This window comes from Aquarana catesbeiana, linkage group LG02 (genome assembly GCF_042186555.1).
Source record: "Aquarana catesbeiana isolate 2022-GZ linkage group LG02, ASM4218655v1, whole genome shotgun sequence".
Classification (NCBI taxonomy): domain Eukaryota; kingdom Metazoa; phylum Chordata; class Amphibia; order Anura; family Ranidae; genus Aquarana; species Aquarana catesbeiana.
In genome coordinates this window covers 476,475,173-476,502,839 of record NC_133325.1, presented here as the reverse complement: position 1 = coordinate 476,502,839, position 27,667 = coordinate 476,475,173, and the positions used below count along the sequence as shown (strand labels likewise).

The window sequence follows — 27,667 nt, the reverse complement described above, 5'->3', positions numbered from 1 at the left end:
CCCCAAAAAATCCATACCAGACCCTTATCCAAGCACGCAACCTGGCAGGTCGCAGGAAAAGAGTGGGGACGAGAGAGAGCCACCCCCTCCTGAACCATAGCAGGCCACATGCCCACAACATGGGGAGGGTGCTTTGGGGTAGCCCCCCAAAGCACCTTGTCCCCATGTTGATGGGGACAAGGGCCTCATCCCCACAACCCTTGCCCGATAGTTGTGGGGGTCTGCGAGCGGGGGGCTTATCGGAATCTGGAAGCCCCCTTTAACAAGGGGACCCCCAGATCCCGGCCACCCCCCTGTGTGAAATGGTAACAGGGTACAAATGTACCCCTACCATTTCACAAAAAAAGTGTGAAAATGGTAAAAATTACATGACACGGCTTGGGGACAAGTCCTTTATTAAAAAATAAAAAAAACTGTTCCACGAAGGCTTCTTTTTCTTCTCTTGCTCCACCAACAGACCGAAAAAGAAAGAAAAAACGTGACTGACCCACCTCCATGGGAGGCACCCACCGTAATGACCATCCTCTCAGGTGACAGATTGGTCATTATGGCGGGTGCCTCCCATGGAGGCTGGTCAGTCACATTTTTTTTTCTTTTTCGGTCCATCAGTGGAGGAAGAGAAGAAGAAGAAACCTGCGTGGGACAGTATTATTTTATTATTTTTTTAATAAAGGACTTGTTCCCAAGCCGTGTCATGTCATTTTTACCATTTTCACACTTTTTTTGTGAAATGGTAGGGTACCCCGTTCCCCCCGTTGGGGGGAAGCCAGGATCTGGGGGTCCCCTTGTTAAAGGGGGCTTCCAGATTCCGATAAGCCCCCGCCCGCAGACCCCCACAGCCACTGGACAAGGGTTGTGGGGATGAGGCCCTTGTCCCCATCAACATGGGGACACCGTGCTTTGGCTACCCCAAAGCACCCTCCGCATGTTGAGGGCATGTGGCCTGGTACAATTCAGGAGGGGGGGCGCTCTCTTGTCGCCCCTTTTTTCCTGTGGCCCACCAGGTTGCATGCTCAGATAAGGGTCTGGTGTGGATTTTTGGGGGGACCTCCACACCATTTTTTAAAAAATGTTGGCACAGGCTTCCCCTTAATACCCATACCAGACCTGAAGGGCCTGGTATGGAATTTGTGGGGACCCCCAAGCAATTTCTTTTTTAAATTTTGGTTCAGGGTTCCCCTTAATATTCATACAAGACTCAAAGGGCCTGGTAACATGACTTTTTTTCAATGACTTTTATGTGTATTGCCGGGACCGACAATTCATTATAGCCGCGAGTACTTTTAAATGACTTTTTTTCCTTTAGAAATGTCATTTTGTGCAGGAACTGTTGTAAACACGGGAAACATGCGACACTTTACAGGCATACTATAGACACCCCCCAGGTACAAAATTTAAAGGAATATTTCACTTTTATTGTTTCACTTTAAGCATTATTAAACTGCTCCTGAAAAAAGGGCCATTTTTAAAACTTTTTTTGCATTGATACATGTCCCCTGGGGCAGGACTCAGGTCCCCAAATGCTTTTTATGACAAAAACTTGCATAGAAGCCTTTAAAATTAGCAGGTTTGATTTTTCATGTTCGTGTCCCATAGGCTTTAACGGTGTTCGTGTGTTCAAAATGTTTTGCCTGTTCGCATGTTCTGCTGCGAACCAAACCGGGGGGGGGGGTGTTCGGCTCATCCCTAATCACTGGGAGTGCTGTATAAAATGCATGTAGCATCGGTGCTGTTTTCCGGCAAAAGGAAGGATGGGAACTTCCTGCCACATTCTAGGAACAAAGTCAAGCGGGGTTGTGCACTGTTCAACCAATAACAGGACAATTTGTATTTTATGAATGAATACAAGGCTTACTCTGATTGGCTGATATTGAGATCATGATATCATCTTCCTGCTTCTCCACCTCACCCAATCAGAGTAAGCCTTGTATCCATTCATAAAATACAAAGCTTCCTGTGAATGGAAGAGCAGCACTCAGCCAACTCAGTTTTGTTCCAAGAGGGGTTAAGAAAGTTCCCATTCTGCAGAACTGTATACTGTATGTAGCTAATGCTACATAGAATTTATACAGCGGGTGCATCTATTTAGCCCAAACAAATTATTTACAGTTAAATTAAACATTAAATTAAACATTTCAAAGTGAACATTTACAGTACATTGCTAGGGAAACACACTCTACTTTAGCAAATTACCCCCATTGACTGCACTTTCTACAGTATGTACATGATATTTCAAAGATAACATTTTTGAGCAGCCTTGTTAGTACTAGTACTAGTAGCATCACATTTCTCCTCAATGCCTCTGAGGTCTGGTAAGAAGACAGAGAAATTGTGCAGTAGATCTCAGGGAAGCGATATTGCTGGCTTCACACATGAAAAGTAGGGCAAAAAAAACAAGTTGAGCTCAACATTGTGTAAATGACAGGGTTAGGCTCTCCACACCATCATAAAACACAGATAATATTTTTTACACGTTTCAATAGCTTTACAAAGCAGAGAAAACAATTCACATTACAGTTTAAGTCATTTTTCATGCCATGTCTGCTATAAATTGTTCAGTTCAAATAAATTAGAACACTGAAATATAGCAGTGAGACATATTTATGCTCTGCTCAATCTACCAAAAATATTTCCTGACTAGATTCACATTTCATCAAACCACACCAGCATCTTACAGTTAGGAGGCTAAGCAATGTTGACAGACTATAATAGGTGAAACAGCTTTTTCATAGGACATTGTTTCCCTCCCCAAAATCACCAAATACTACTATAAATAAATGCTCTTAATGTTTTAGACTGATGAATTCATTATTATTTAACCATTTAAAGGGAACCTGTCATGAAAAAAGTAATGTACACATTGTATGTCAATGTGTGATACGCACGTGCTGGTTCCATTACAAAGGTTGCTTCCAGTTCTGCTATAAACTACATATTATAATTTTAATGAGCTTTAGTACTTTTCTTTAGTACCCTTTGCTCCAATAACAACTACTTTTAGAATTAGGAAATGGTGTTAAATATTCTTTCCCAGTGACAGACAACTAGTAGATCTCCAGCTACAAGTCTCAGGCACCTCCACCAGCTGGAAAGTAAGTCAGCTAGGCAGGTTGTAGTGCATTATGTTGCCATGTAGTTCCATAGCCTCTACGTTTCCTCTGAGAGAGGTTCTTAGCCAATGAAAGGAGTATTTGGATTACTTCCCACAGGTACAAGAGGCATTTTTTGTTGTTAAGGACATGTAATTGTTACCATTTTAAGCTGATAGTAAATACCATTTTCATTTAACAAGCAATTAATAGGTAAACACTGGACTTCTGCAACATGGACTGTAGTCGAAGACACCAGATCTACTAGAGGGGAAAGTGTGGGCACATTAAAATTGCTATGTTTTTAAAAGGTTTTACTGAAGCTTTTGCCAGCAAACTATCTGTTTCTTCATTGTTGGTGACTCTTCACAGCTTGTTAATTTTTGTTGGTGGCATAATACAGTATATACAGTTCAGCTGCTCAGGATGAACTGTCAGTGTCTCTATTTATCCACGCCCCCAGCATGTCCTGTGTGGCTTTGGCATCTGATCCTATTTCTGTGTTTTAAGGCTAGCCCACTAGGGTTGGAGGGAGGTAGCACAAGATAACTGGCCCAGGGATGCAGGAAGTCTAAATTTGGCCATGGTCCATGAAATAGAGGAACTTACTCCCATGAGAGGTACAATATCAATACAGTCAAGAAACACTGCCCTTTGGCAAAAAAAGAAAGGGTCTTAGTTAAAACTAATAGGATATCATTATTAAACCACAATCAACTCTCAACAGAGAAGTGAAAACAGTTGAAAAGCATTCGTCAGGCACATTTCCAAGTCTTTTTCAAAATGCATTTTGTTACAGCTTTAAACATACAGTATCTTCATTGCAGGGGAACATAGCTATAATCAAAACATTTCTCAACCTTATTTCCATTTGCACAAAAGAAGAAACCACAGCTACATGATAATACAATTATTGCAACATGACTAGTAATATCAAGCACAGTAACTATCAATGATATACTCGGTAAAATTTCCTTAGTTCCTGGATGAGCTTTTGTTGGTAGCGAACACTGAAAATCAGAAATAAAACATTATATTCTATGCTATGAAAAAAAACTTGCTATGAAAAAAACTTGAAAATGAATATTACTTAGCAACACTGAAATCGTACATACCATTTGGTAAAGACAAAAAAATAAAACAAAAACTACCTATGCAATGCCCATCCACCCACCACCCCCTACACCCCCCCCCCCCCCCGTTCCCCATCACTGGAAGCATTAAATGTTTGTTAAGTCTAGGGGTAGTGGAACAAGCTATAAAACTTTATTCTGCTCTCCAGCAGGCTCCCTCCACCTGTATGACTGTTCCCCGAAAGCCTCTTCCCTAAGACACTCCTACATATGGACAGGGATAGCCTGCCCTCAGCCTAAAGCATCAGAGGGAAGAGGTTAATGCCCAAATCCTACCAGGGTGAGGTGTAAAGTAATTATTACACCATATTCCTTTACCCCTAGACTTATTATACATTTAGCCCTTGCAGTGCAAGGGCAGTTTTTGTGTAATTCCTGGAGTTTGGCTTTAATATAAAATATGCATGTTTGGTAGGTTTTCCTAACCCTTTCCATGAAATCCTCAAAGCAGACCGTGCAGTAAAATGCAGGATTTGCTCACATTGCCTGGGTTCCCTCCCAATTAACAAAGTGCCTTGTGTTAGTAGGTGTATAATAAAAAAAAGATTACATTTACTTTACCGCTGTCCTCTTCATCACTGGATGTGACATCACCGTTCTTCTGGGTTGATTCCTGGGAAATTCAGAGCAAGTGAAATCTCACGAGAAGACAGGTTCTATGCAAAAGTGTTTTCTTGCAAGATTTCGACTGCTCTGTATTCTCCAGGATCTAGCAGGAAGGGGTGTGATGTTATCCTCCCTTTGAATACAAGGAGTGAGGTAAATATAACCTTAACCTTTTTCTTTAAAGGTACATTTTTATACCCATTAATAGTATTTGGTAAGATAAGTGTACCTTACAAGGTCCACTTTAAGTTGCTGAAAGAGGTCAATTAGGCTTTTTAAATTGTCAGTCTGTGATTAGCGTTATATGACTCGGCATTAATCTGCTAAAAAGGCCTACCTGAATGAATTCTGTGATGTGTTGATGCTGATGTTATCCTTCCCCATAGGGTTAAAAGGCAAAGCGTGAGAACCAGTAACCATCTGATAAAGCTTTGTATCTCTCTTTTACCCATTCTGTAAAACAAGAAAAAAAGACATTAATTTAACCCAAAATATCATACAAATCATTCTTACTCACACACCTGTTACCTATAAAAAATGTTTACAACAGTGATATTATAAATCTGAGTCATGAAAACAACAATTTATAGATGGTAACAACAAAAATGTATTTTTATTGCAATAAGTTAAAAAGTAACTACTACTAAAGATGACCAAAACAATTACCATATTTATCGGCGTTTAAGAGGCACAGGCGTATAACACGCACCCCAATTTTAAGAGGAAAAATGTTTTCACAGCCCCCTTTACAGTACACAGTCCCCCTCCCCATACACAGTACATAGCCCCCCTCCCCACTACACAGCCCCCCATCGAGTACACAGCCCCCCCCCTGCACATTACACACACCCCATCCAGTATACAACCCCCTCCCTCTGCACAGTACACAGCCCCCCCTCCAGTACACAGCCCCCCAATCCAGTACACAGCCCCCTCCCCCTGCACAGTACACAGCCCCCATCCAGTATACAGCCCCCCTGACACAGGAGGAGCAGTGTAGGAGAAGGTGATTTTTTTTCAGAGAGGAAAAGTGTGTTATACGCCGATAAATACGGTAACTTAATATGAAATTCAACTTGGATCTGTCTGATTTGTAACTGTTGTATATTTTCAAATAACAGTTTTTTACAATTCTAAATAAAAAAAAGTAATAATAATAATAAAAAGTGCATAACCATTACAGATGACCAAAATGATTTACTCTATATAAAATTCACTTTGAATCACTCTGATTTGCAATTGTTGTATAATCTCAAATAAATATTTTTGACATTTATAATTTAACTAGTTGCCGCCCGCCCACCGTCAAATGACACGGGTCGGTGCGGCTCTTGTTTAGAACGGCTGCTCTCGTGCGCGTGCGGGGGTTGTTGTGCTTGGTTCTCCTAGTTATGACGTCACTTCCGGAGAGGAGGTGTCCTGGCCCACACTGTGTCCCCGCTGACCGACCAACCCTCCAGCTGCCGCTGCTTCTGAGTAAATCCCCCCCCCCCGTGATCTCCTGCACACTCACTCTGTACCCTTCAGCCCTCCGATCCAACCCCCAACCTTGATTGACAGTGGCCTGTTGAGAGAAGCCAGAGCTGGAGCACAGCCTATGCTGACACAGCAGAGAAATAGGTGAGCACTGAGCTGCGGTCTGAGGAAAGTTTGTGCAGATAAGCAGGTAGCCGTTCATGTCAGGATACAGGACGGATTTGTTTGCAGGGGACATTAAATACTGACAAGTAGGGTCAGAAGAGTAGGGGAGTGTGTGTATGTGGGGTGGGGGGAAGGGGAGAGCGGGTTACTAAGTCTGCAGTCTCCCCATAGCTGATATACATCTCTCAAGCTGGCACACATTCACTATTAACAACTTGCTACCCAAGCCAATTCGGACACTTCTCTCCTACACGTAAAAATCATATTTTTTTTGCTAGAAAAATACTCAGAACCCCCAAACATTATACAGGTTTTTTTAGCAGACACCCTGGAGAATAAAATGGTGGTCGTTGCAACTCTTTATCTCGCACGGTATTTGCGCAGCAATTTTTCAAAAGCTTTTTTTTGCATTTAAAAAAAAACTAAACAATAAAGTTAGCCCAATTTTTTTGTATAATGTGAAAAATTGTGTTACGCCGAGTAAATAGATACCTAACATGTCACGCTTCAAAATTGTGCACACTTGTGGAATGGCGGCAAACTATGGTACTTGAAAATCTCCATAGGCCACGCTTTAATTTACATGTTTAGTGTTACAGAGGAGGTCTAGAGCTAGAATTATTACTCTCACTCTAACGTTTGTGGTGATACCTCACATGTGTAGTTTTAACACCGTTTACGCTGACAGGTGAAGAGAGAAAAGCCAGGATTACCCAGTGTCCTACCACCAGTATGCTCTAGTGGCAAAAAAACAATGTATTCTGAACCGTGGTGAATTAAGCTCTCGGGTACACAAGGATTTCCGTAGGAGTCAGATGACCCTTTTTGGAAGACTAGCCAGCCAATCATATGTAGGGTTCTGAGAACTCACTCTGTATTCTTGACAGGAATCTTTGTCTAGCCACTTCAGCCCCAGAAGAATTTACCCCCTTCCTGACCAGGCCATTTTTTGTGATAGGGCACTGCGTTATTTTAATTGACAAGTGCACAGACGTGCGACGATGTACCCAAACAAAATTTACGTCCTTTTCTTCCCACAAATAGAGCTTTCTTTTGTTGGTATTTGATCACGTCTGTGGTTTTTATTTTTTATGCTATAAACAAAAGAAGAGTGACAATTTTTAAAAAAACACAATTTTTTTTTACTTTTTGCTATAATAAATATCCCAAATTTAAAAAAAAAATAAACAATTCTTCATCAGTTTAGGCCAATATGTATTCTTCTACATATTTTTGGTAAAAAAAATTGCAATAAGCGTATATTGGGTGGTTTGCCCAAAAGTTATAGCATCTACAAAATAGGGAATAGATTTATGGCATTTTTATTATTATTTTTTTACTAATGTCGGTGATCAGCGATTTTTAATGGGACTGCGACATTTTGGCTGACAGATTGGACACTTTTGACACTTTTTGGGACCATTGACATTTAGACAGCAATCAGAGCTAAAAATAGCCACTGATTACTGTATAAATGTCACTGGCAGGGAAGGGGTTAACACTAGGGGGCAATCAAGGGGTTAAATGTGTGTTCCCTAGGTGTGTTCTAACTGTGAGGGGATTGGACTGACTGGGGGCGGAGACATATCGTTGTCCCTACTTAGTAGGAACAGACGACCTGTTTCTACTCCCCTGATAGGACAGGGATTTGTGTGTTTACATACACAAATCCTCGTTCCTGCTCTCGTGCCCACAATCACGGGTGGCCAGCGGGGATAGCGCCTGCAGGCCATGCACAATTGGGTCCCCTGCCGTACAGTGGGCACACCTTCTATGTCTCTTAAAAGAGCCGCAGTATATATACGGCTATTCACGCATCAGAGCCATTCTGTCGCTGTATATATACAGGAGCTGGTCGGGAAGTGGTTAGAGAAGGAGTGAATCAAGAATCCAACCAGCAGACATGTATGCTGCATAATGTCTTGACCCAGGTAGAAACAGAGGTACATCAGAAAAGACAGCTCTGGGAGTTGGAAATAGGCATCCCTCTGAGTACTCATCCTAAAATCACATCTGCTGGAATTGAAATTGCCATTCCTAGAGACGGTAAGATGGACGTTGGCTTGCAGAATTTGTCTATTATTGTTGGAGCAAAGGATTCTTCCTGGCACAGTCCGAGGCTTGAAGGTGACTGATTGTCCAACATGGTCTGAAGTGTTTGTCCTGAGGGTCCAAATGACTGAGACCAAGGCTGTACCCTCCTATTAGAAGTGGTAAACAAATTAGAGGTTAATTTTCTACTTGATATGGCAATGTCCCTGGGATTAGTAAAAAAATTATGTACCTCCTACTAGAAATGGGACTTTATAGGCTCAAAAAGTGTACACTTGTATTCAGTATTTAAAACATACAATATTTATAAAATATCAAAAAGATTTGTGTGCAATATTAAAATATACATACATATAAAAAAATATATTGTAAAAATGGAGAGTATAATATAACACAATATTAACAGAAGTCAGTTGTACTATCATTTACACATATGCATAAACTAATCCAACACGTTTCAGAGTCCTTGGACTCCTTCCTCGGGGAAAGTTTAAGAATTGTTGTGCATGTGGTCTATAAGATGAAATAGGTATTAGAACATATATCAACATTTTTGTACACATGGCATCATTCAAGAGCCAGAATGGGAAAGGCCACATTACTAACAGTGTCTCCATGAACAGTGAGGAAAGAGTGTTACTCCAGCAGAGTCAGCAGAGCCAGGGAAATGTGTTAAGTAGGAAAGTGGATGGCCTCCTCATGCAGTGGTTCAAGATAGCGCACACTGGGATCACCTAGCATTGGCGGAGAGAGACACACATATAATAATAATTAAGCCGGGAACTGCAGGAGCAAACCTCTTTGGAGTTAGACACTGACTCTTGAACTGCAGTCTTCTTTCATTTGGCAGACATTTACTAGACATGTGCAGTTCGTCTCATTCTGAATTGAAATTCGGACAAATTTTCGGAAATTGGCGTGTATACCGAGTTTAAACAAATCCGAAATAACTAAAAAAAAATTCGGAAGAAATTCGAATTAGAATCGATTCGAATAGTTTTCGAATTCAAAAAGTTTTTGAATTTGAATAATTTTCAAATAGTTTTCAATTTGTTTTCCAATTTCCAAAGAGAGTAAAACAGAATAGAAAATAAAAGAATAGAATAGAAAAAAATAAAATAGCATATACTAGAATAAAAAAGATATAGAATAAAATAGAAAGAATATAACCATCTTCTGAAATTCAAATTTAAAATAGAATAAAATAGAATTTGAATACATAAGAAAAGAATAGAATAGAAAAGAATATAAAAAAAGAACGGAATAGAATAGAATAGACTATAATGGAATTGAAAAGAATATAATTAAAAAATCAATAGAATAGAATAGTATAGAAAGAATATAACCGTTTCCCAAAATTCAAATAGAATCAATTTGAAAACTATTCGAATTCGAAAACTATTATCTCAGCGCACCTTCAGCGTCACTTACAATTCTACTTCCTCCACTCCTCTTCCCTTCTCCGTCAGGGTCCCCCAAGGTTCTGTTCTTGGACAATTTTATTTTCAATCTACACCTCCTCCCTGGAAAACCTCTCACGGCTTTCAATATAATTTCAACGCTGACGACACACAGCAAATATAACTAAACAAATTTATGTAGATAACGAATCGAAACAAACCAAATGTTTTGGTTCTGCACATGTCTAACATTTACTCTGAGGCAGGAGACCAGACTAAATGCAATCCCAGCTCTTTGCTATCAAGTGAAGCTACCTCTTGAAGGTGACAGTTTAAACTCTTGCAATGCAGACAAGATTGCCCCACTTGTCAGGATTATTCCCAGCTCTATACTGTCAAATGAAGCAAGCCCTTGAAGGGGACAGTTTAAACTCCCACAATGCAGACAAGATTGTCCTACTTGTCAGAATTATTCTTTAGGGTAGAATGAATATTCTTCATCTCAACTCCATTGCATTGGAAGAGAGGCAAGGGTTGTGGCAGGTTCACAGGCTGCAACTAGGGATAAGCCCAATGTTCGAGTCGAATGTAAGTTTGACTCGAACATCAGGTGCTCGCCTGTTCGCCAAACAGCGAACATTATGCGGTGTTCGCGGCAAATTCGAAGGTCTATGGGACATTAACATTAAAAAAACAAAAGTGCTAATTTTAAAAGCTTGCATGCAATTTATTGCCATAAAAAGCATTTGCGGACCCGGGTCCTGCCCCAGTGGACATGTATCAATGCAAAAATAAGTTTTAAAAACTGACGTTTTTTCAGGAGCATTGATTTTAATAATGCTTAAAGTGAAACAATAAAAATTAAATATTCCTTTAAATATCATGCCTGGGGGGTGTCTATAGTATGCCTGTAAAGTGGCGCCGTTTTCTTGTGTTTAGAACAGTACCACAGCAAACTGACATTTCTAAAGGAAAAAAAGTCATTTAAAACTGACCGTGGCTGTAATGAACTGTTGGGTCTCGGCAATGTAGATAATACTCATTGAAAAAAACATCATGGGTTCCCCCCAGTCCATTACCAGGTAATTTGGGTCTGGTTTGAATATTAAGGGGAACACCGAACCAAAATTAAAAAAAAAGTGCGTAAGTGTCCCCCCAAATTCCATACCAGGCCCTTCAGGTCTGGTATGGATATTAAGGGGAACCCTGCACCAAATTATTTTTTAAAAATTGCGTAGGGTCCCCCTAAAATCCATGCCAGACCCTTTAGGTCTGGTATGGGTTTTAAGTGGAACCATGCGCCAAAATTAAAGAAAAAAATGGCATAGGGGTCCCCCCAAAATCCATACCAGATCCTTATCTGAGCACGAAACCTGTCAGGCCGCAGAAAAAGAGGGGGGACGTGAGAGCACCTCCCCTGAACCATATTAGACCACATGCCCTCAACATGGGAAGGATGCTTTAGAGTAGCCCCCAATGCATCTGGTCCCCATGTTGATAGGGACAAGGGCCTCATCCCCACAACCCTTGCCCGGTGGTTGTGGAGGTCTGCAGGCGAGGGGCTTATCAGAATCTGGAAGCCCCCTTTAACAAGGGGACCCCCAGATCCCGCCCCCCCATCTGAATTGGTAACGGGTGCATTGTACCCCTACCAATTCACAAAAAAGTGTCAAAAATAGTAAAAATGACAGGAGACACTTTGGGACAAGTCCTTTATTAAAAAATAAAAAATTAAAATGTCCCGCGATGTAGATCCATCTCACGCTACCCGACGGACCGAAAAAAAGAAAAAAAAGCGCAACAGCTCCGCCTCCATGGGAGGCTCGTGCCAAGTGAAGCTTCTTCTCATTGACAGCTGTTATATAGCTGAGGGCAGGGCCACCCGGTGACGTAAATGGGTGACCCCTCCTTCCTCTGACATCACGTTTATGTCACCGGGTGGCCCCGCCACCCTGTCTGCTAGGTGAGAAAAACCCCTAAAGGGTTAACTACTGCTAAAGGTATACTGGCACTGCAGCTTCTCACATCAGAGCACCATGACTCCAGCAGGTGATTAATGAAACAATTATCTGCTCAGGACAGAAAAAAAAGACAAAGATAGGTGACTGCACCAAACTTTGATAAAATGTTGCAATTCACATCAATCACTCAGAGAGTATAGTCATCTCCATATGTTTTTGTTTTTTTTTTTTTTTAACATAAGTGGAGTTACCCCCTAACAGCTCGCATGGCATCTGGTCCCTTCTGCTGACCTCAGGCCAAAGATACTCACATATCCTAGACCTCTTCTGCAGTGCAATCGCTGCATCTGCAGGGCGACCCAGATCCCAGCGGAAGGATTGCAGCTGCTGTATCTACGCTGGGCAGATTTAACGGCCACCCGCTAATAGCAGGGCTCCAAGCCAATGCAATCACCCACCGATGGCAGGGCCCACTCTCTAGGTGCCATAACACCCACCCGCTGGGGACTCAGTGACCACTCGAGCCATCCTGGAAGACTTCTGGATACCACATAGGATGCTCCTGACATCCGCACGATACTTCCAAAAGGTAGGAAAACTTCATACAAAATTGGTCCTATGAGTGAAGAGGACAAAAAAGGAATGCGGCCTCTGTCTCAGCCTGAACATTTATGGGAGTGGGGTCCTATGGGAGAGGAGCAAGTGTGGGGCTACCCAAACGTATGCTGCCATGGAGTCTGTCAGGAACTTTAAGAAAGCTTGTAAAGTTAATCAAAGTATATATTCTAATTCTAACTCTAACTGTATGTGTAGTCTGCTACACATAAAGACAGCATACTTGTTTTCAACTTGACTGGCAACTAGCCCATCAGACACTTTCATTACAAGTAACATCCACTTGCTGTCAAAAAACAATATCAATAAATTAACATCTACAACAAAGAGAGTAATCCCAGCCCTGCCGACCTGTGCAGTCATTAAGCTGTAAGTAACTTGCTATCTTTTCCCCGTCCCTGCACAATATCAATAATTGTCGCTTCCTCATTCTGCTGGACTGAGCTTTGCCGAAAGGACTTATTAGTAGAAGCTACTGGGAAACAAAGTTCCTTCTAATGTGCTGGTTTCTTATTAAGTCAACACACCTGGGAGTGTGACAAAATCTTCTTGTAACATGCTGGGTAACTTTTAAAGAAATCGGCATATTGGGAATTGCTCAACAAATGTCAAAGGTGAAAGTAGTCAACATTTGCAGGAGAATAGTCAGTTGCTTTTCTCAAGTAAACATACATGTGTGTGTATATATATATATATATATATATATATATATATATATATATATATGGATGAGCCCAGGGTTTGAGTCGCTTGTTCTAATACGAACCGAACATATGGGGCGTTCGTGGAAAGTTTGAGCACCGCAGAATGCCCCATAATGCACTGCAATATCACAGTGCATTGCTATATGATGATTGGCCAAAGCATGCACCTGACCTGCAGCGCACTTTGCTGAGAGAGCCATAATTGGCCAAAGGCAGGGTGCCTTTGGCCAATCATGGCTCAGGTGGACTAAGTCCACGCCCCACACAGTATAAGGCTGCTTACAGAGTGCTGTTGGCGTGGACAGAGTTAGTGGCACTGTATTTGATCAGTGCAGGCAGTGTACTAATATATACAGTAGATACAGTCTCTTGTGTGTATATATATATATATATATATATACACTCTGCATCCAGTGTAGCCTATATCTACAGTGCATTCCATGGTTTACAGTTGCTAATACAGTGCAGGCGGTGTACACAGTATCCAATAGAGTGTGTACAGTTTTTAATACACTTCTGGTGGTGTATACAGTTTATAATACAGTGCAGCCATTGTACAGTTGCTAATACAGTGCATGCAGTGTACACAGTATCTAATACAGTGTGTACAGTTTCTAATAGACGTCAGGCAGTGTGTATATATATACTCTGCATTCAGTGTAGCCTATATCTACAGTGCATTCCGTGGTGTACTGTTTCTAATACACTTCAGGCAGTGTGGACACAGTATCTAATACAGTGTGTACAGTTTCTACTACACTTCTGGTGGTGTACACAGTATACAATACAGTGCTGCCGTTGTACACTTCCTAATACACTTCAGGTGGTGTACACAGTATCTAATACAGTGTAGTGTGGTGTTGCAAAACAAAAAATACATCATGTCCAGGAAGGCCACCAAGGAGAGGCAGATGCTCACAGGCCACTAAAAGAGGGCAAGCAGCCTCTGTGTCTACAGTTATGAGTGGTGGTTGTGCTTGTCCTTTTTTTGCTGCTTTTTTTGCTGCTGTGTTATTGAGCCACAACATGCAGGAGAGTTGGTGGAGTGGATAACAAAGCCATCCTCATCCTCTGTCACCCAACCTCAAAGTAGTTTGCCTTCCAACACAGCTGCCAAAGCGGCCTATTTCACCAGCTCCTTGTCCACAGTCACTCCTTCCCTAGCCCCACCATCATGCACGGAGGAGTCCCCAGAATTATTAGACCACAGTGTTGGTTATATGCTGCTGGAGGATGCGATTTGAAGGCTCCGATGTTGGTTCCCACATTGAGGGAGGGAGTAACGTAAGCCTAGAGAGAGGGGGTTTCACAGCAAGGCCTGTTCCTGTGCCCAACAAGAGTATCTGTGAGGGGTTACAGTGTTATGGCACCACCACCACCCAAGGCCCAATTTTTCTGCCTCTGTTTAACAGGGCCATGTAATTACAATTCTTGATATAATATTTCACATCAGGGCCAATTCCTGCACCCAAGAGTAACTATGAGGGCTTACAGTGTTATGGTACCAACAACACCTAAGGCCCAATTTTCTGCAGAGTATATAGGGCAGGCCATATAGTATATATACTGCTGTTCAGAGTATATGGGGGACCCCCACACCATTTTTTTTTAAGTTTGGGTGCGTGGTTCCCCTTAATATCCATACCAGGCCTGAAGGGTATTTGGTATTTGGAATTTGTATCTATATTGCTGGGATCCGACAATACATTAAAGCCGCAAGCAGTTTTAAATTACATTTTTTCCTTTAGAAATGTAATTTTGCTGTGGCACTGTATTTTCTTATAATATATATTACTGCCATGTGAAGATAAAGGGCAAACAGGTTTTTCATACAGGCATAGTTTCCTACTACATACTGGTCACCATTTATGTCATTTCTACCATGGTTTTGTTTTTCAACATCTGTGTCATTGCTACTGCTGTTTTCATGTCACTACCTATGTCCAATACCATCATACTTTGGGATGATGGGCGCCACCTTTTTCATCACTATCACAGGTACTGTTTCCATGTTAGAAATTTTTGCTTCCACAGCACACTTGGGTAGGCACTGTTGGTTCCACTCAGGTATGTATCACTTGTTTCCCAGGGGTGTCAGCAGGTGCACCCAGTAACAAGGGGAATCAGGGGGGGTTGGGTGGGCTGTTTCGGGTGGGTTACTTGGTTGGGGAGTGTTGCCTCAGAGCAGATGCTGGTCAGCTCGGCCGGGGCTGTACAGGCCCGGGGGGGCCTCTGCTACTGCCACAGGGGGGTTCACATATTTCAAGGGGCATGTGTTAATTTCAGGGGGGAACTTTCTCACATTTTTTGTTTGTTTGTTCAGGTCCCATCAGACACCATGTCTCACTCCTCCTGCTGCTTTCATGGTTTTGTGGTTTTAGTTTGATTTACATTCCAGGATATGGCCAGTGGGGCACCCCAGTTCCGGGGTAAGGGGTCATGAGCATGTACGTCTCCACTGCATACATAGTGTAGAGGAATCCTGGTCTTTGATTAGTCACATACATGTCGCATGCATTCATACTGAGTGATAGTTTTGTATGTTTATGTGCCTTTTCCAGAGTTGGCTTTCTACACATCAACAGGACTCAAATGTTTTGCAGTTTCAGCAACTTTTTCAGGTATATATAGATTCTTTTCCTTACAACGGATTTTCAGGGGTGGTTATGTTCATTTCTCCTGACTCGTTGGTACATACGCGTGGCTTCTAAGTGGTAGTTTCGTGTTTTGTTTTCTTTCCATAGTGGTTTTATCTACGATTCAACATATTTTCGGAGTTATTTTGTTTTTTGTTTTTCTTCCTGGATCAGTTAATTCCAGGTTGGTTTCCTGTTTTACCATTTCACGGTACATATCATTTCTTACAGCTTGGGTCTCATGGCCATACACAACTCGAGGTTCACCCATCACGTCTATGGGTGCTGAACGGATTGAAATTATCATTTTTAATTGGCTTGTACTGTGGAAAGTATCTCATCCGTTCAATGCTGCTTATGTTAGTTCTCACGTAGATACATTTCGCTACTCGTGTCATTTGGCTGAGCACATTTAGGCTCCTCAGGCTTAAGTTTATGTTTGAGAAGCCTACTAGGTTTCAGGGGTGTCACAAAGCGGACTTGTTAGTTTCAACACATACTTCCCAGCATTACGATTAGGTCATGGCATTACCACTGCAGCACTACCTATCACGGTTATAGGTATGTACAGGTTGAGAAGATGGTCATTTCTAATTGGCTTGAACGGTGGTTTAGTCTCCTCATCTGTTCTCACACGTCTCATGCTACGATCATTTCTCTACTCACATCGGTAGCCTGACATGTTTTCAGGTTTCAAAGGCCTGAGTTCTCGTTGTTAATTTGCCTGATTATGCTTCAGGTAACTGGGCCTGGTTAAATTCACAAGGCTGTCACATTTCAGTCCTGTTCAAATGTACCCTTTTCATTTCACAGAAAAAAAAAGAGGGCGGGGCAGCCGGTTGGTCTAAGATAGGTGATGGGTATGGTTAATTTATTTTTCTTGGCTTGCGATGTTGTTCTCGGTTTTATGCAGGTCATGTCACAGGCTGTGGACATCGAGGACTTTGCATCCATCCCTCCTTCTCTGGCTAGGGGTTCCAAACATGGTAGCACACACTACTTGAGAACCTGGACTGTCCCTAGACTCAGGGCTGAACTGCAGCGCAGGGGTATTTCATACCCGGCTTCAGCGCACAAGGCTGCACTGTTCAGGTTACTGTTCCCCTGTGCTTTAGGCTCTAGCTCGGAGCAAGTTACACTTCGGACTGTCGCCTCATCCCTTTCTCAAATCCACGCTACCCTGAGTTCCCTGGCCTCTTCCTGCCAAGAATTGCGTGCAAGGATGGAGGTGTTGGAGGCTCAGCCGAACCCAGTGTCAGGACTGTCTACCACTCCAGGGACATCTGCAGGTCCCGGGACCCCCTTTGTACCAAGCCCTGTACCTGTAGGCCCAGGTAATAGTATGGGTGTTCCTCCCATTACCCCGGCTCATCATTTTATTCCCGCAAACATCAGGAAGGACATTCTGGAGGACAAAGATGTTAATTTAGCATCACTATTGATAGCTGCCCACGATGTTGCCGATAATAGGTCATACGCTTGCAGTGATGATTCGGTGGTTGTTAAGACCAGGGATTATAGGCTCAGCTGCAAACTTTCTTTCCCAGAGTTTGGCTTTTAGTTTGTTCAGAGAACTCATTTGCTCGGTGAGTCCACTCAGGAGGGAAGAGCTGGACCATTACCTTTACACAGTGGTAAAGTAAGGTCAGAAGTATGGGGGGGTCAAATTTTTATGACTATCATCAAGGCCGCTGCCTGTTTTGCTCAGTTCCAAGTGGTGACGGTGTGGAGTAACATGGACACGGAGTTATTTTGCTGGCATTTCGCTGGGCTTAGATCCCCAGTTTGTGCTACTTGCCAATCATCCATTCACACTGCTTACTTGGGCCCCAATTCGGAACTCCCCCTGCTACCAGGGACATCCAGGGATTCAGGCACTGCACTCCCGACCCCAGTCCATCCTGCACCTTGTGACAAGTTAGGCCAGCCCATTCATTTTCTAGGCAAAACACAGATATGAAATAATTTCAATCTTGGTTCATGTAATTACAGCCAGCGCCGTCTTTTACATATCTGTACCAGTTGTTTCAGGGCTCACCCCAAGTTGGCCTGTACACTGAGACAGAACAAATCCATGTGACTAAGTCGCATCAATGTGCCTTTTTTACAGGCTTGTTTAGCCTCCCATCCATCACCATGGTTGAGCAAATTTTTGGTGGAGGGTTTCACGGGGGGATTCCACAATGAGTTTGTCTCCTTGCCAACAGGCACTTTTGAGTGTTGGAATCTGAGGTCATCTTCCAAAGATGTAGAAGCGGTGGATGTGTTACTCCAGTCTGAACTCAGGAACGGTTTTGTCATTGGTCCTTTTCCAACATCCCCTTTCCAGGTTTGGAGCGTCAACCCCTTGGGCCTTGTTAAAGGGAAATTTTCTAATAAATTAAGGTTAATTTACAATTTGTCAGCCCCTCATTGTTTGCAGGTGCCTAGCCTTAACTCTTTAATGCCATCAGAGGAGTTTTCACTTAAATATGCTTCAGTGGATCAAGCAATTCAGTGTATCATTGGGGTAGGTGAAGGCGCTTGGCTGTCCAAAGCTGACATCGCAGGCGCCTTTAAACTTCTTCCAATTCTGCCATCACTCTGGCAGTGGCATGGTATTAAGTGGAGGGGAATTTATTATTTTGCCACCAAACTTACTTTAGGCTTCAAGAGTAGTCCCTGGCTGTTTGATTGTTTTGCACAAGCACTCAGTTGGATCCTCAAACACAGAGAGAGTTGTCAGGAAGTTATCCACTATTTGGACGATTTTCTCCTCACTGAGAGTGGTGAACCGGCCCCCGCCAACCTTCAAAAACTGACATCAGTTTTTGGGGCTTTAGACATCCCACTGGCAGTTAAGAAAATAGAAGGTCCAGTTACTAAATTCACTTTCCTGGGGATCGTGCTTGATACTCAGTCCATGCAGGCCAGTCTTCCCACAGACAAACTGGTAAGGATCAGAGAATGCATACATGCATCAGTCAGTGCTGGGAATGCTGAATTTTGCGATGAGGATTATCCCCCAGGGGAGGTCTTTCATTTCCAGGTTATTGTCTTTGTTACCTTCAGCTCCTGACTCTGATTCTCGTGTCAAATTAGATCCTTTCACTTTGTCAGATTTACACATGTGGGATGAGTTCCTGCAACATAGGAATGGTGTTACTATGTTTATTCCTGCAGTGTCAGGGTTTTCCCCTCAGGTTGTTACAGATGCAGTGGCCACAAGGGGCTATGTGGCTATTTGTGGCTCACACTGGCTGGCGGGACCTTGGCCAGATGAGGTTTTATCTATTCCGGGGTTCACAGAGACGTCAGCCTTGTTCGAAATCTACCCTATTGTTGTGGCAGCACAGGTGTGGGGTCACTTGTGAGCAAGTCAGACTGTGTTTTTTTCCATGGATAATCAAGCCACGTCAGAATTTGTCAACAAGGGCAGATCTAAGTCTTTACTTATAATGTCTTTTGTGCATAGGCTCATTTGGCTCTCCCTCTGATTTAAGTTCCACATACACTGTAGATTCATCAATGGTGTAGAGAATGTAGCGGCAGATGCCCTGTCCTGGTTTAATTACCCACTGTTTTTCCAGCAGGTCCCAGACGCCGACGCTGGCGCCACTCCAGCCCCACATTTTCTTCAATTAATGATGGACTAGATACCCACTGGGCCTTCGCGGCAGCTTTGATCAGTCATTGTCGGTGAACACCAGGAAGGCATACGTCACAGCCTGGAATGTTTTCAAGGCCTTCCAGTCACGGTATCCTGGGGTTGATCACTACAGCATTCAGTATTTACTAGCTTTCACTGTCTATTGCCAGTCTCAGCTTAAGTTGGCCCATGGCACCATTAGGACATAATGTCAGGGTACCATTGGCGCCGGACCTGGGCGTCGGCGTACGCCTATGCACCGGCGCGCTCTATTACGCTCTTTTCAGCAGGTCTCTGTTGTTCCCAGGCGTCAGCGCGGCGCTAGGGCGCGCGGGGGTACGCGGCGCTTGTGCACGCGTGCGTGTGCACGTGTGCGCGTACGGGCGTGCGCGCGTTCGCGATAGCGCCGGTTTGGCGCCAAAGTGCACATAAAAGTCCCTCTGTGCCTCTGGCACATTGCTGCTTCGTCTCAGCTTCGTGATCCGTGTTATTTGAACTTGATTATTTGCTACTCATCTGACCCGGCTTGTCTGACCATCTGCCTTGCTCCAATCCGACCCCGGCCTGTCTGACTACTCTTCTTCTGCCTGCCTGATACCATTGCCGACCTCTGCCTGCCTACCGACTCTGCCTCTGCCTGCTGTTTGCCTGTCTTATACCCCTGCTGACCCGGACCGTCTGACTCTGCTTGTGCCTGCTGTTACCCACGCTGTTGCACCTTCAGCTTCAGCTCCAGTGATCTCTGCATCTCCAAGTGTTCCAGCTTGCTGCCTCCAGCCTCACCAGATCTGCAGTCCAGCCATCCCTGAGGGATCTCTCATCACTTCTGCATCAGAGACTCTGCTCTTCAGGCACTCCTACCCCACTGTGCTCAGGAGACCACTGTTCCCACTCCAGTGGCTCCTGAACCAGCGTTGTATGAGAGGTCTTCTCCTACAAGTCGGGCTCTACTACCAGGTACCTAACAGTACGAAGCAGCCATGTCTGAGCCTGCAGGAGATACCTCTCCCATGAAGGAGATATGCACACATCTGGCGGCCCTCACTCAAGCAGTGCAAGCCCTTCAGGATAATTATAACAGACTGGAGGGACAAGTCCAGAATCTTGCAGGGCCAAACCCTTCAGCCTCTTCTTCAGCTTCTGCCCCAACACAGACTGTTCCAGGACCTTCAGTTGTGATGCTTCCGCCTGAACCACGAGTCCCCATACCTGAAAGGTTCTCTGGAGACCGGGCTAAGTTTCGAGCCTTCCGCAATGCTTGTCAGCTCTTCTTTGCCCTACAGCCCAGAACCTTTTCACTGGAAGCCACTAAAGTTGGATTTGTAATTTCCCTCCTACAAGGGGAACCGCAAACTTGGGCACATCGTTTACTTGAAGGGGACTCTGCTCTAACCCAATCCTTATCTGCTTTCTTTGAAGCCATGGCACAATTATATGAGGATCCTCAACTGACTGCCACGGCTGAATCTGCCCTGTTCGCGCTCCAACAAGGCCACAGACCTGCGGAGGACTATGTTACTGAATTCAGACGTTGGAGCGCGGACACACAGTGGAATGACGCGGCTCTGCGTAATCAGTTCCGTATTGGACTGTCTGAAAGTTTGAAAGATGAACTTGCTCGAGTAGGTATTCCAGATACTTTGGAGGCCTTGATCACCCTAACCATTCAGATCGATCGTCGTCTCCGAGAACGCCGATCTGAACGATCAGTGCAACCTAACCGCCCAACCTGGATGACACCACGAGCTCCGATTCCTGCAGCACGCTACCCACCTGTGCCCAGTCCAAACTCTGTCAATACCACACCAGATACCTCCGAACCCATGCAGCTAGGTCTGATGCGACCTGCCCTGTCTTCTGAAGAGCGTGCCCGACGTCGACAATTAAATCTGTGTCTGTACTGTGGAGGAACCGGGCATTATGTCTATAATTGCCCAGTCAGAAGTAGTAAGTGTCCATCTTCTATACCTACCAGTCTCTCTGCTTTATCTACAAATTCTACCCATCTTGCCATTCCTCTCTCGTTACAGCTTCAAGAAAAGACACTTCAAGTCAACGCAATTATTGATTCCGGGGCATGCAGTTGCTTTATAGACTTAAACTTTGCCAATCAGCACAACATTCTTTTACGAACTAAAGCCCATGGACTGTCTGTCTTTCTTGCCGATGGCTCCCGTATCAGATCCGGACAAGTGACACAAGAGACCCTGCCATTATCCACTACAATTGCTTCTCAACATAAGGAATGGCTGATCCTTGACGCTATCTCCTCCCCTATGTTTCCCATTATCCTGGGCATTCCTTGGCTACAGGCCCACAACCCACACATCCATTGGGCCTCAGGAGAAGTAAAATTTCTGTCATCTTACTGTCAGGAACACTGTTTGACGAAAGATTTGGATTCTCAAGCTACCCTGCTTTGCCTGGACTCCGACCAGAAAAATTGTCAGGTCATTCCCAAACAGTATCATGACTACATTGATGTCTTCAGCAAAAAGGGGGCAGACTCTCTTCCACCTCATCGTCCCTACGATTGTCCCATCGAATTGCTACCAGGATCCGAAATTCCCTTTGGACGCATCTTCCCCCTATCTGAGAAAGAACAAGAAGTGTTGAAGGCATACATTGATGAAAACTTGGCCAAGGGATTCATTCGCCATTCTACTTCTCCAGCAGGTGCAGGAATATTCTTTGTTGCTAAGAAGGACAAATCTCTCCGCCCGTGTATTGACTACCGGGAACTGAATAAAATCACGGTCAAGAATCGCTATCCCCTACCCTTGATACCCGAACTATTCCAGAAATTAAGGACTGCCGTCATTTTTACTAAGCTCGATTTAAGAGGTGCCTATAATTTGATCCGCATTCGGGCTGGGCATGAGTGGAAAACAGCTTTCCGGACCCGATTCGGGCATTATGAATATTTAGTCATGCCTTTTGGACTCTGCAATGCCCCTGCGACTTTTCAACACCTAATTAATGATGTGCTTAGAGATTTTCTAGACCTGTTTGTGATCGCATATCTAGACGATATTTTGATCTTTTCAGAATCCCTGGATCTTCATCGGAAACATGTTTGCCAAGTGTTGGATCGTCTTCGCTTACACAGACTGTATGCAAAAGCGGAAAAATGCGAGTTTGAACAACAGAGCATTCAATTTTTGGGCTTGATTATCTCCTCAACTGGTATCAGGATGGATCCACAGAAAGTTTCTGCTGTTCTGGAATGGCCGGTACCCCTGGATAAGAAGGGGGTTCAACGATTCATCGGGTTTGCAAACTTCTACAGGAAATTTATCAAGGGTTTTTCTGCAATAATCGCACCAATCACACAACTAACCAAGCAGAATACCCGTTTTTCTTGGAATCATCTAGCCCAAGAGGCCTTTGAGAACCTCAAAAGACTTTTTACCTCAGCACCTATTCTCAGTCACCCTGAACCATCTTTGCCATTCATTTTAGAAGTGGATGCTTCTGAGATAGCGGTCGGTGCGATACTCTCGCAACGAAAGGGCAGTAAAAATGCCATGCATCCTGTGGGATTCTTCTCCCGAAAACTTTCCTCTGCGGAAAGAAATTATGATGTCGGTGATCGGGAACTTCTTGCCATCAAGACTGCATTAGAGGAGTGGAGGTACCTGTTGGAGGGGGCTGTGCATCCAGTACTGATTTATACTGATCACAAAAATTTGGAGTATTTACGATCTGCTAAAAGACTAAAACCCCGTCAAGCCCGTTGGGCGCTGTTCTTCTCATGCTTTTCCTTCCACATTACCTATCGGCCAGGTTCAAAGAATGTCAAACCAGACGCACTATCACGAATGCATGACAACCCAAGGGACTTATCTGCTCCTGACACCATTTTACCTGCAAACAATTTTTTACTTATACAGACTGATCTTCTCTCTCAGATTAAGGAAGCATCCTCTGAATCAGCCAGACCCATAGGGGTTACCTTAAGTGAGAGGGATGGACTATTCTGGAAAGGGAGTCAAATTTTTGTTCCTAAAGAGGTTCGGGTCAAGGTCCTGGCACTCCTTCATGATCACCCACTGGCAGGTCACTTTGGGGTTCGTAAAACCCTGGAATTGGTACAGCGTACCTTCTGGTGGCCCGATTTAAAGGACTTTTGTGAGAAGTATGTTAGATCTTGCCCTACCTGTACCCAGAATAAGACCTCTAGGAGTCGAGCTTGGGGCCTGTTAAAACCTTTACCTGTACCCGATAGGCCCTGGAAGATGATCTTCATGGACTTTATTGTTGAGCTTCCATGTTCTGAGGGGTGTTCTGCTATCTTCGTGGTAGTAGACCGCTTAACCAAGATGGCCCACTTTCTTCCATTAAAAGGAACTCCGTCAGCTATTGAAACGGCTCACATTTTCATCAAGGAAATCATTAGACTTCACGAAATCCCTGTAAACATAACCTCTGACAGAGGGGTACAATTTACCTCACGGTTCTGGAGAGCCCTGTGTGAGATTTTAAAAATCAAACTGGCCTTGTCTTCAGCTTATCACCCACAGACTAACGGTCAGACGGAAAGGACCAATCAGACTCTTGAGCAGTATATTAGATGCTTCACTTCTTTCTCACAAGATGACTGGGTATCCTTGCTGCCTTTGGCAGAATTTGCCTACAACAATGCCAAACATTCGGCCACCGGTCAATCCCCCTTTTTCGCTAATTATGGTTTCCATCTAACCTTTTTACCTGATTTCATTCCAGAGTCCTCAGTTCCGGCAGTTCGGTAGACTTCATCAATCATAACAACCAGATGTTACAGGAGGCAGTATCCAAGGCTCAGGCGGACAGCAAGAGGATCTTTGACCGGAAGAGAAGAGGGGAATTGAAGCTTCAGCTTGGCGATCAGGTATGGCTCTCCACAAGTAATATCAAACTAGCTTGTCCTTCTAAGAAGTTGGCACCTAGATTTATGGGGCCGTTTCCAGTTAAAAGAAAGATCAATGAAGTGTCGTATGAACTGACTTTACCTGACTCTCTTAAAATACACCCTGTATTTCATGTGTCATTGCTCAAACCTGCTGTACCTGATCCCTTCCCCGGTAGAGGAACTAGACCTCCTGAACCTGTTATGGTTGATGGCAACGAGGAATTTGAAGTTGAGGCTATCCTGGATTGCAGGAAGAGACAAGGGCAGATCCAGTTTCTAATCAAGTGGAAGGGCTACGGGCCAGAGAGTAATTCTTGGGAACCAGACAGCAATGTACATGCCAGGCGTTTAGTGCAGGCCTATTTTTCTAATCATCCTGAAAAGAAAAGGCTTTTGGGCACCCGGAGGTTGCCCCTTGGGGGGGCAATGTCAGGGTACCATTGGCGCCGGAACTGGGCGTCGGCATACGCCTATGCACCGGCGCGCTCTATTACGCTCTTTTCCGCAGGTCTCTGTTGTTCCCGGGCGTCAGCGCGGCGCTAGGGCGCGCGCGGGTACACGGCGCTTGTGCGCGCGCGCGTGTGCACGTGCGCACGTACGGGCGTGCGCGCGTTCGCGATAGCGCCGGTTTGGCGCCAAAGTGCACATAAAAGTCCCTCTGTGCCTCTGGCACATTGCTGCTGCGTCTCAGCTTCGTGATCCGTGTTATTTGAACTTGATTATTTGCTACTCATCTGACCCGGCTTGTCTGACTATCCGCCTTGCTCCAATCCGACCCCGGCCTGTCTGACTACTCTTCTTCTGCCTGCCTGATACCATTGCCGACCTCTGCCTGCCTACCGACTCTGCCTCTGCCTGCTGTTTGCCTGTCTTATACCCCTGCTGACCCGGACCGTCTGACTCTGCTTGTGCCTGCTGTTACCCGCGCTGTTGCACCTTCAGCTTCAGCTCCAGTGATCTCTGCATCTCCAAGTGTTCCAGCTTGCTGCCTTCAGCCTCACCAGATCTGCAGTCCAGCCATCCCTGAGGGATCTCTCATCACTTCTGCATCAGAGACTCTGCTCTTCAGGCACTCCTACCCCACTGTGCTCAGGAGACCACTGTTCCCACTCCAGTGGCTCCTGAACCAGCGTTGTATGAGAGGTCTTCTCCTACAAGTCGGGCTCTACTACCAGGTACCTAACACATATCTAGCGGGCATTCAGCACTTTTTGTCTTTACGGGACCCCAGCAGGCCATCCATTTTTTAGCACACCCCATTAAAGCTATCCTCAAAGGGATTTAGAAGAGTAGCCCTCCTGCCATAGCTAGCAGGCTGCCCATCACAGGGCAGATATTCCATGGCATGTCTGATTTATTTGCCAGTTCTTCCTTCGGGTTGCAGCCTAACTTAGTGCTTAAGGCTGCTATGTATATGGCATGTCATGGTTTCTTGAGGCCTGGGGAGTTTACCTTTTCTGGGTTAGGATCCAGTATTCTTTTGGCCAATCAGCTAGTCAGGTACCCTGACCACTTTCAGTTGCATCTGCATACTTCAAGACGCAGCAGTTGGGATTCGGCACCGACATTAGATCTTTAGATTTTTTAAGACCAACAATGCATGGTGCCCAGTTTTGGTCTTAGGGACAGGCCTAGGGACAGTCCACTATTGCCTTTCACTAGTGCTCCCCTCTCTACAGCTCAGTTTATGCATCATTTCCGCACCCTTCTGGCCAATGTGGGTTTGGACCCCAAGACGTATTCGGGCAATTTTTTCAGAATTGGGGCAGCTTCCGCAGCTTCTCGCCAAAAGGTCCTGGTTCATGTGATGAAAAAGTTAGGTAGATGGAAGTCATCTTTCTTCTCTAGATTTATCCCGGATCCTCTGGTCGAGATGTCACAGGCGTTTGTTCCATACTCAGAGTACAAGTGTAAGGCTGACCTCAGAATAAATTAAGAGATGAAAGCTATTGGCTACTGCCCCGTTTATAGTCCCAACGTACGTGTTTTTTTTTCACCGCGTTCAGAACGATTGGATTTTCTGACAACTTTGTGCGACCGTGTGTATGCAAGACAAGTTTGAGAAAATATCCGTCAGAAAAAATCAATGGATTTTGTTGTCGGAATGTCCGATCAATGTCCGACCGTGTGCATGGGGCAAAGAGTTTAGTGAGCATGTGAAAGACCTAATAATTTGGCCACTGGGAATGACTACCAGATGTGGAAGAAAATGGCAGTCTGCCCAAAACAATGAAAGCATCTTGATAAATATCCCAGTACATAGCTATTCTAGAAGGTACAAGGTAACAAAGAATATGATTTTTTTTTGTTGCTTTCTATTACAAAGGCACTGCAAGAACATATCTTTTTGTTGCCCATTTATGGGGCCAATTGTCTTCCTACAGATCTATTCCTAAGTCTAGAAACCATTTCTGGGTATAAGAGGGGTTCGTTGCCATTTCTGTTCAAACATGGACTGTGGTAGGATTCAATTCAGTAAGCATAAACATTGGGATTATACATTTTTTTTTTTTGGACATATTGGAATCTGTGCTTGGAAGTTCTAATTGGAGATCTCAGTGAATGATTTCACTCCATTTTTTCAATAGGGTATGAATTTAAGTAGCATAGTCCTGAGGTTCTTCCAAAAAAGCCAAATGAGCATATAACATAAGGGGTCTGTATGAGGAAAGTCATCAGCAAATAACATTTGTGGTGGGTATCAGCTATTGTAATCCCTGAAATTCTGATCATAATTGCTAGGGGCTCAATGGCAAGTGCAAACAGAATTGAAAATAGTGGGCAACCTTGTCTTGTACATCACCTAGTAGGACATAGAGCTTGTTGGAAGCCTGAGTAGGCAAGATATGTGTATGGAGAAACACGAAGAAAGGATATTTGGGTATAGATGTGTGGGCCAAGGTCCCACTTAAGAAGAGGACTTGAGAGGTATGGCCAGGCACCTGAATAAGAGGTTTTTGAGTGATAAAAGCCAAAGTGTGCTTAATAAATAAGGTATGTAATGCTGCAGATGTTATTTCTTGCCTGACTGTTTGAAATGCAGCCTGATCTCTGTGACTACAAAATAACTGAAGAAAAAGAATGTATGTGGACACACTAGGGACACTGAGAGTAACAAGGGATGCCAAACACACAGATAGGCTAGGAAATGTGAGAGAAGGAGGGGAGGGCTGCTCACTTACTCAAGGCTTGACAAAAAGGATGCTTTTTATGACATACATTGCTTAGCAGCACAATTCCAGCCAGAAGTAGATGCTGCCTTCTTCACTGAGAGATCACTGCTCAGCAAAAAGAATGCTGCCAATAACCAG

General features: G+C 44.1%; 1 protein-coding gene across 3 annotated transcripts in view; it reads right to left on the bottom strand.

Moving 5' to 3' along the window:
- Positions 1-27,667, bottom strand: part of TAFA3 (TAFA chemokine like family member 3) — a 701,431-nt gene that overhangs the window by 400,451 nt on the left and 273,313 nt on the right. For all 3 annotated transcript variants that reach the window (XM_073615718.1, XM_073615717.1, XM_073615719.1), the window contains one exon: positions 5,166-5,281. In XM_073615718.1, the coding sequence (XP_073471819.1) occupies positions 5,166-5,280 (115 nt within the window). In that variant the 5' untranslated portion in view covers position 5,281. The remainder of the gene's footprint in view (positions 1-5,165; positions 5,282-27,667) is intronic.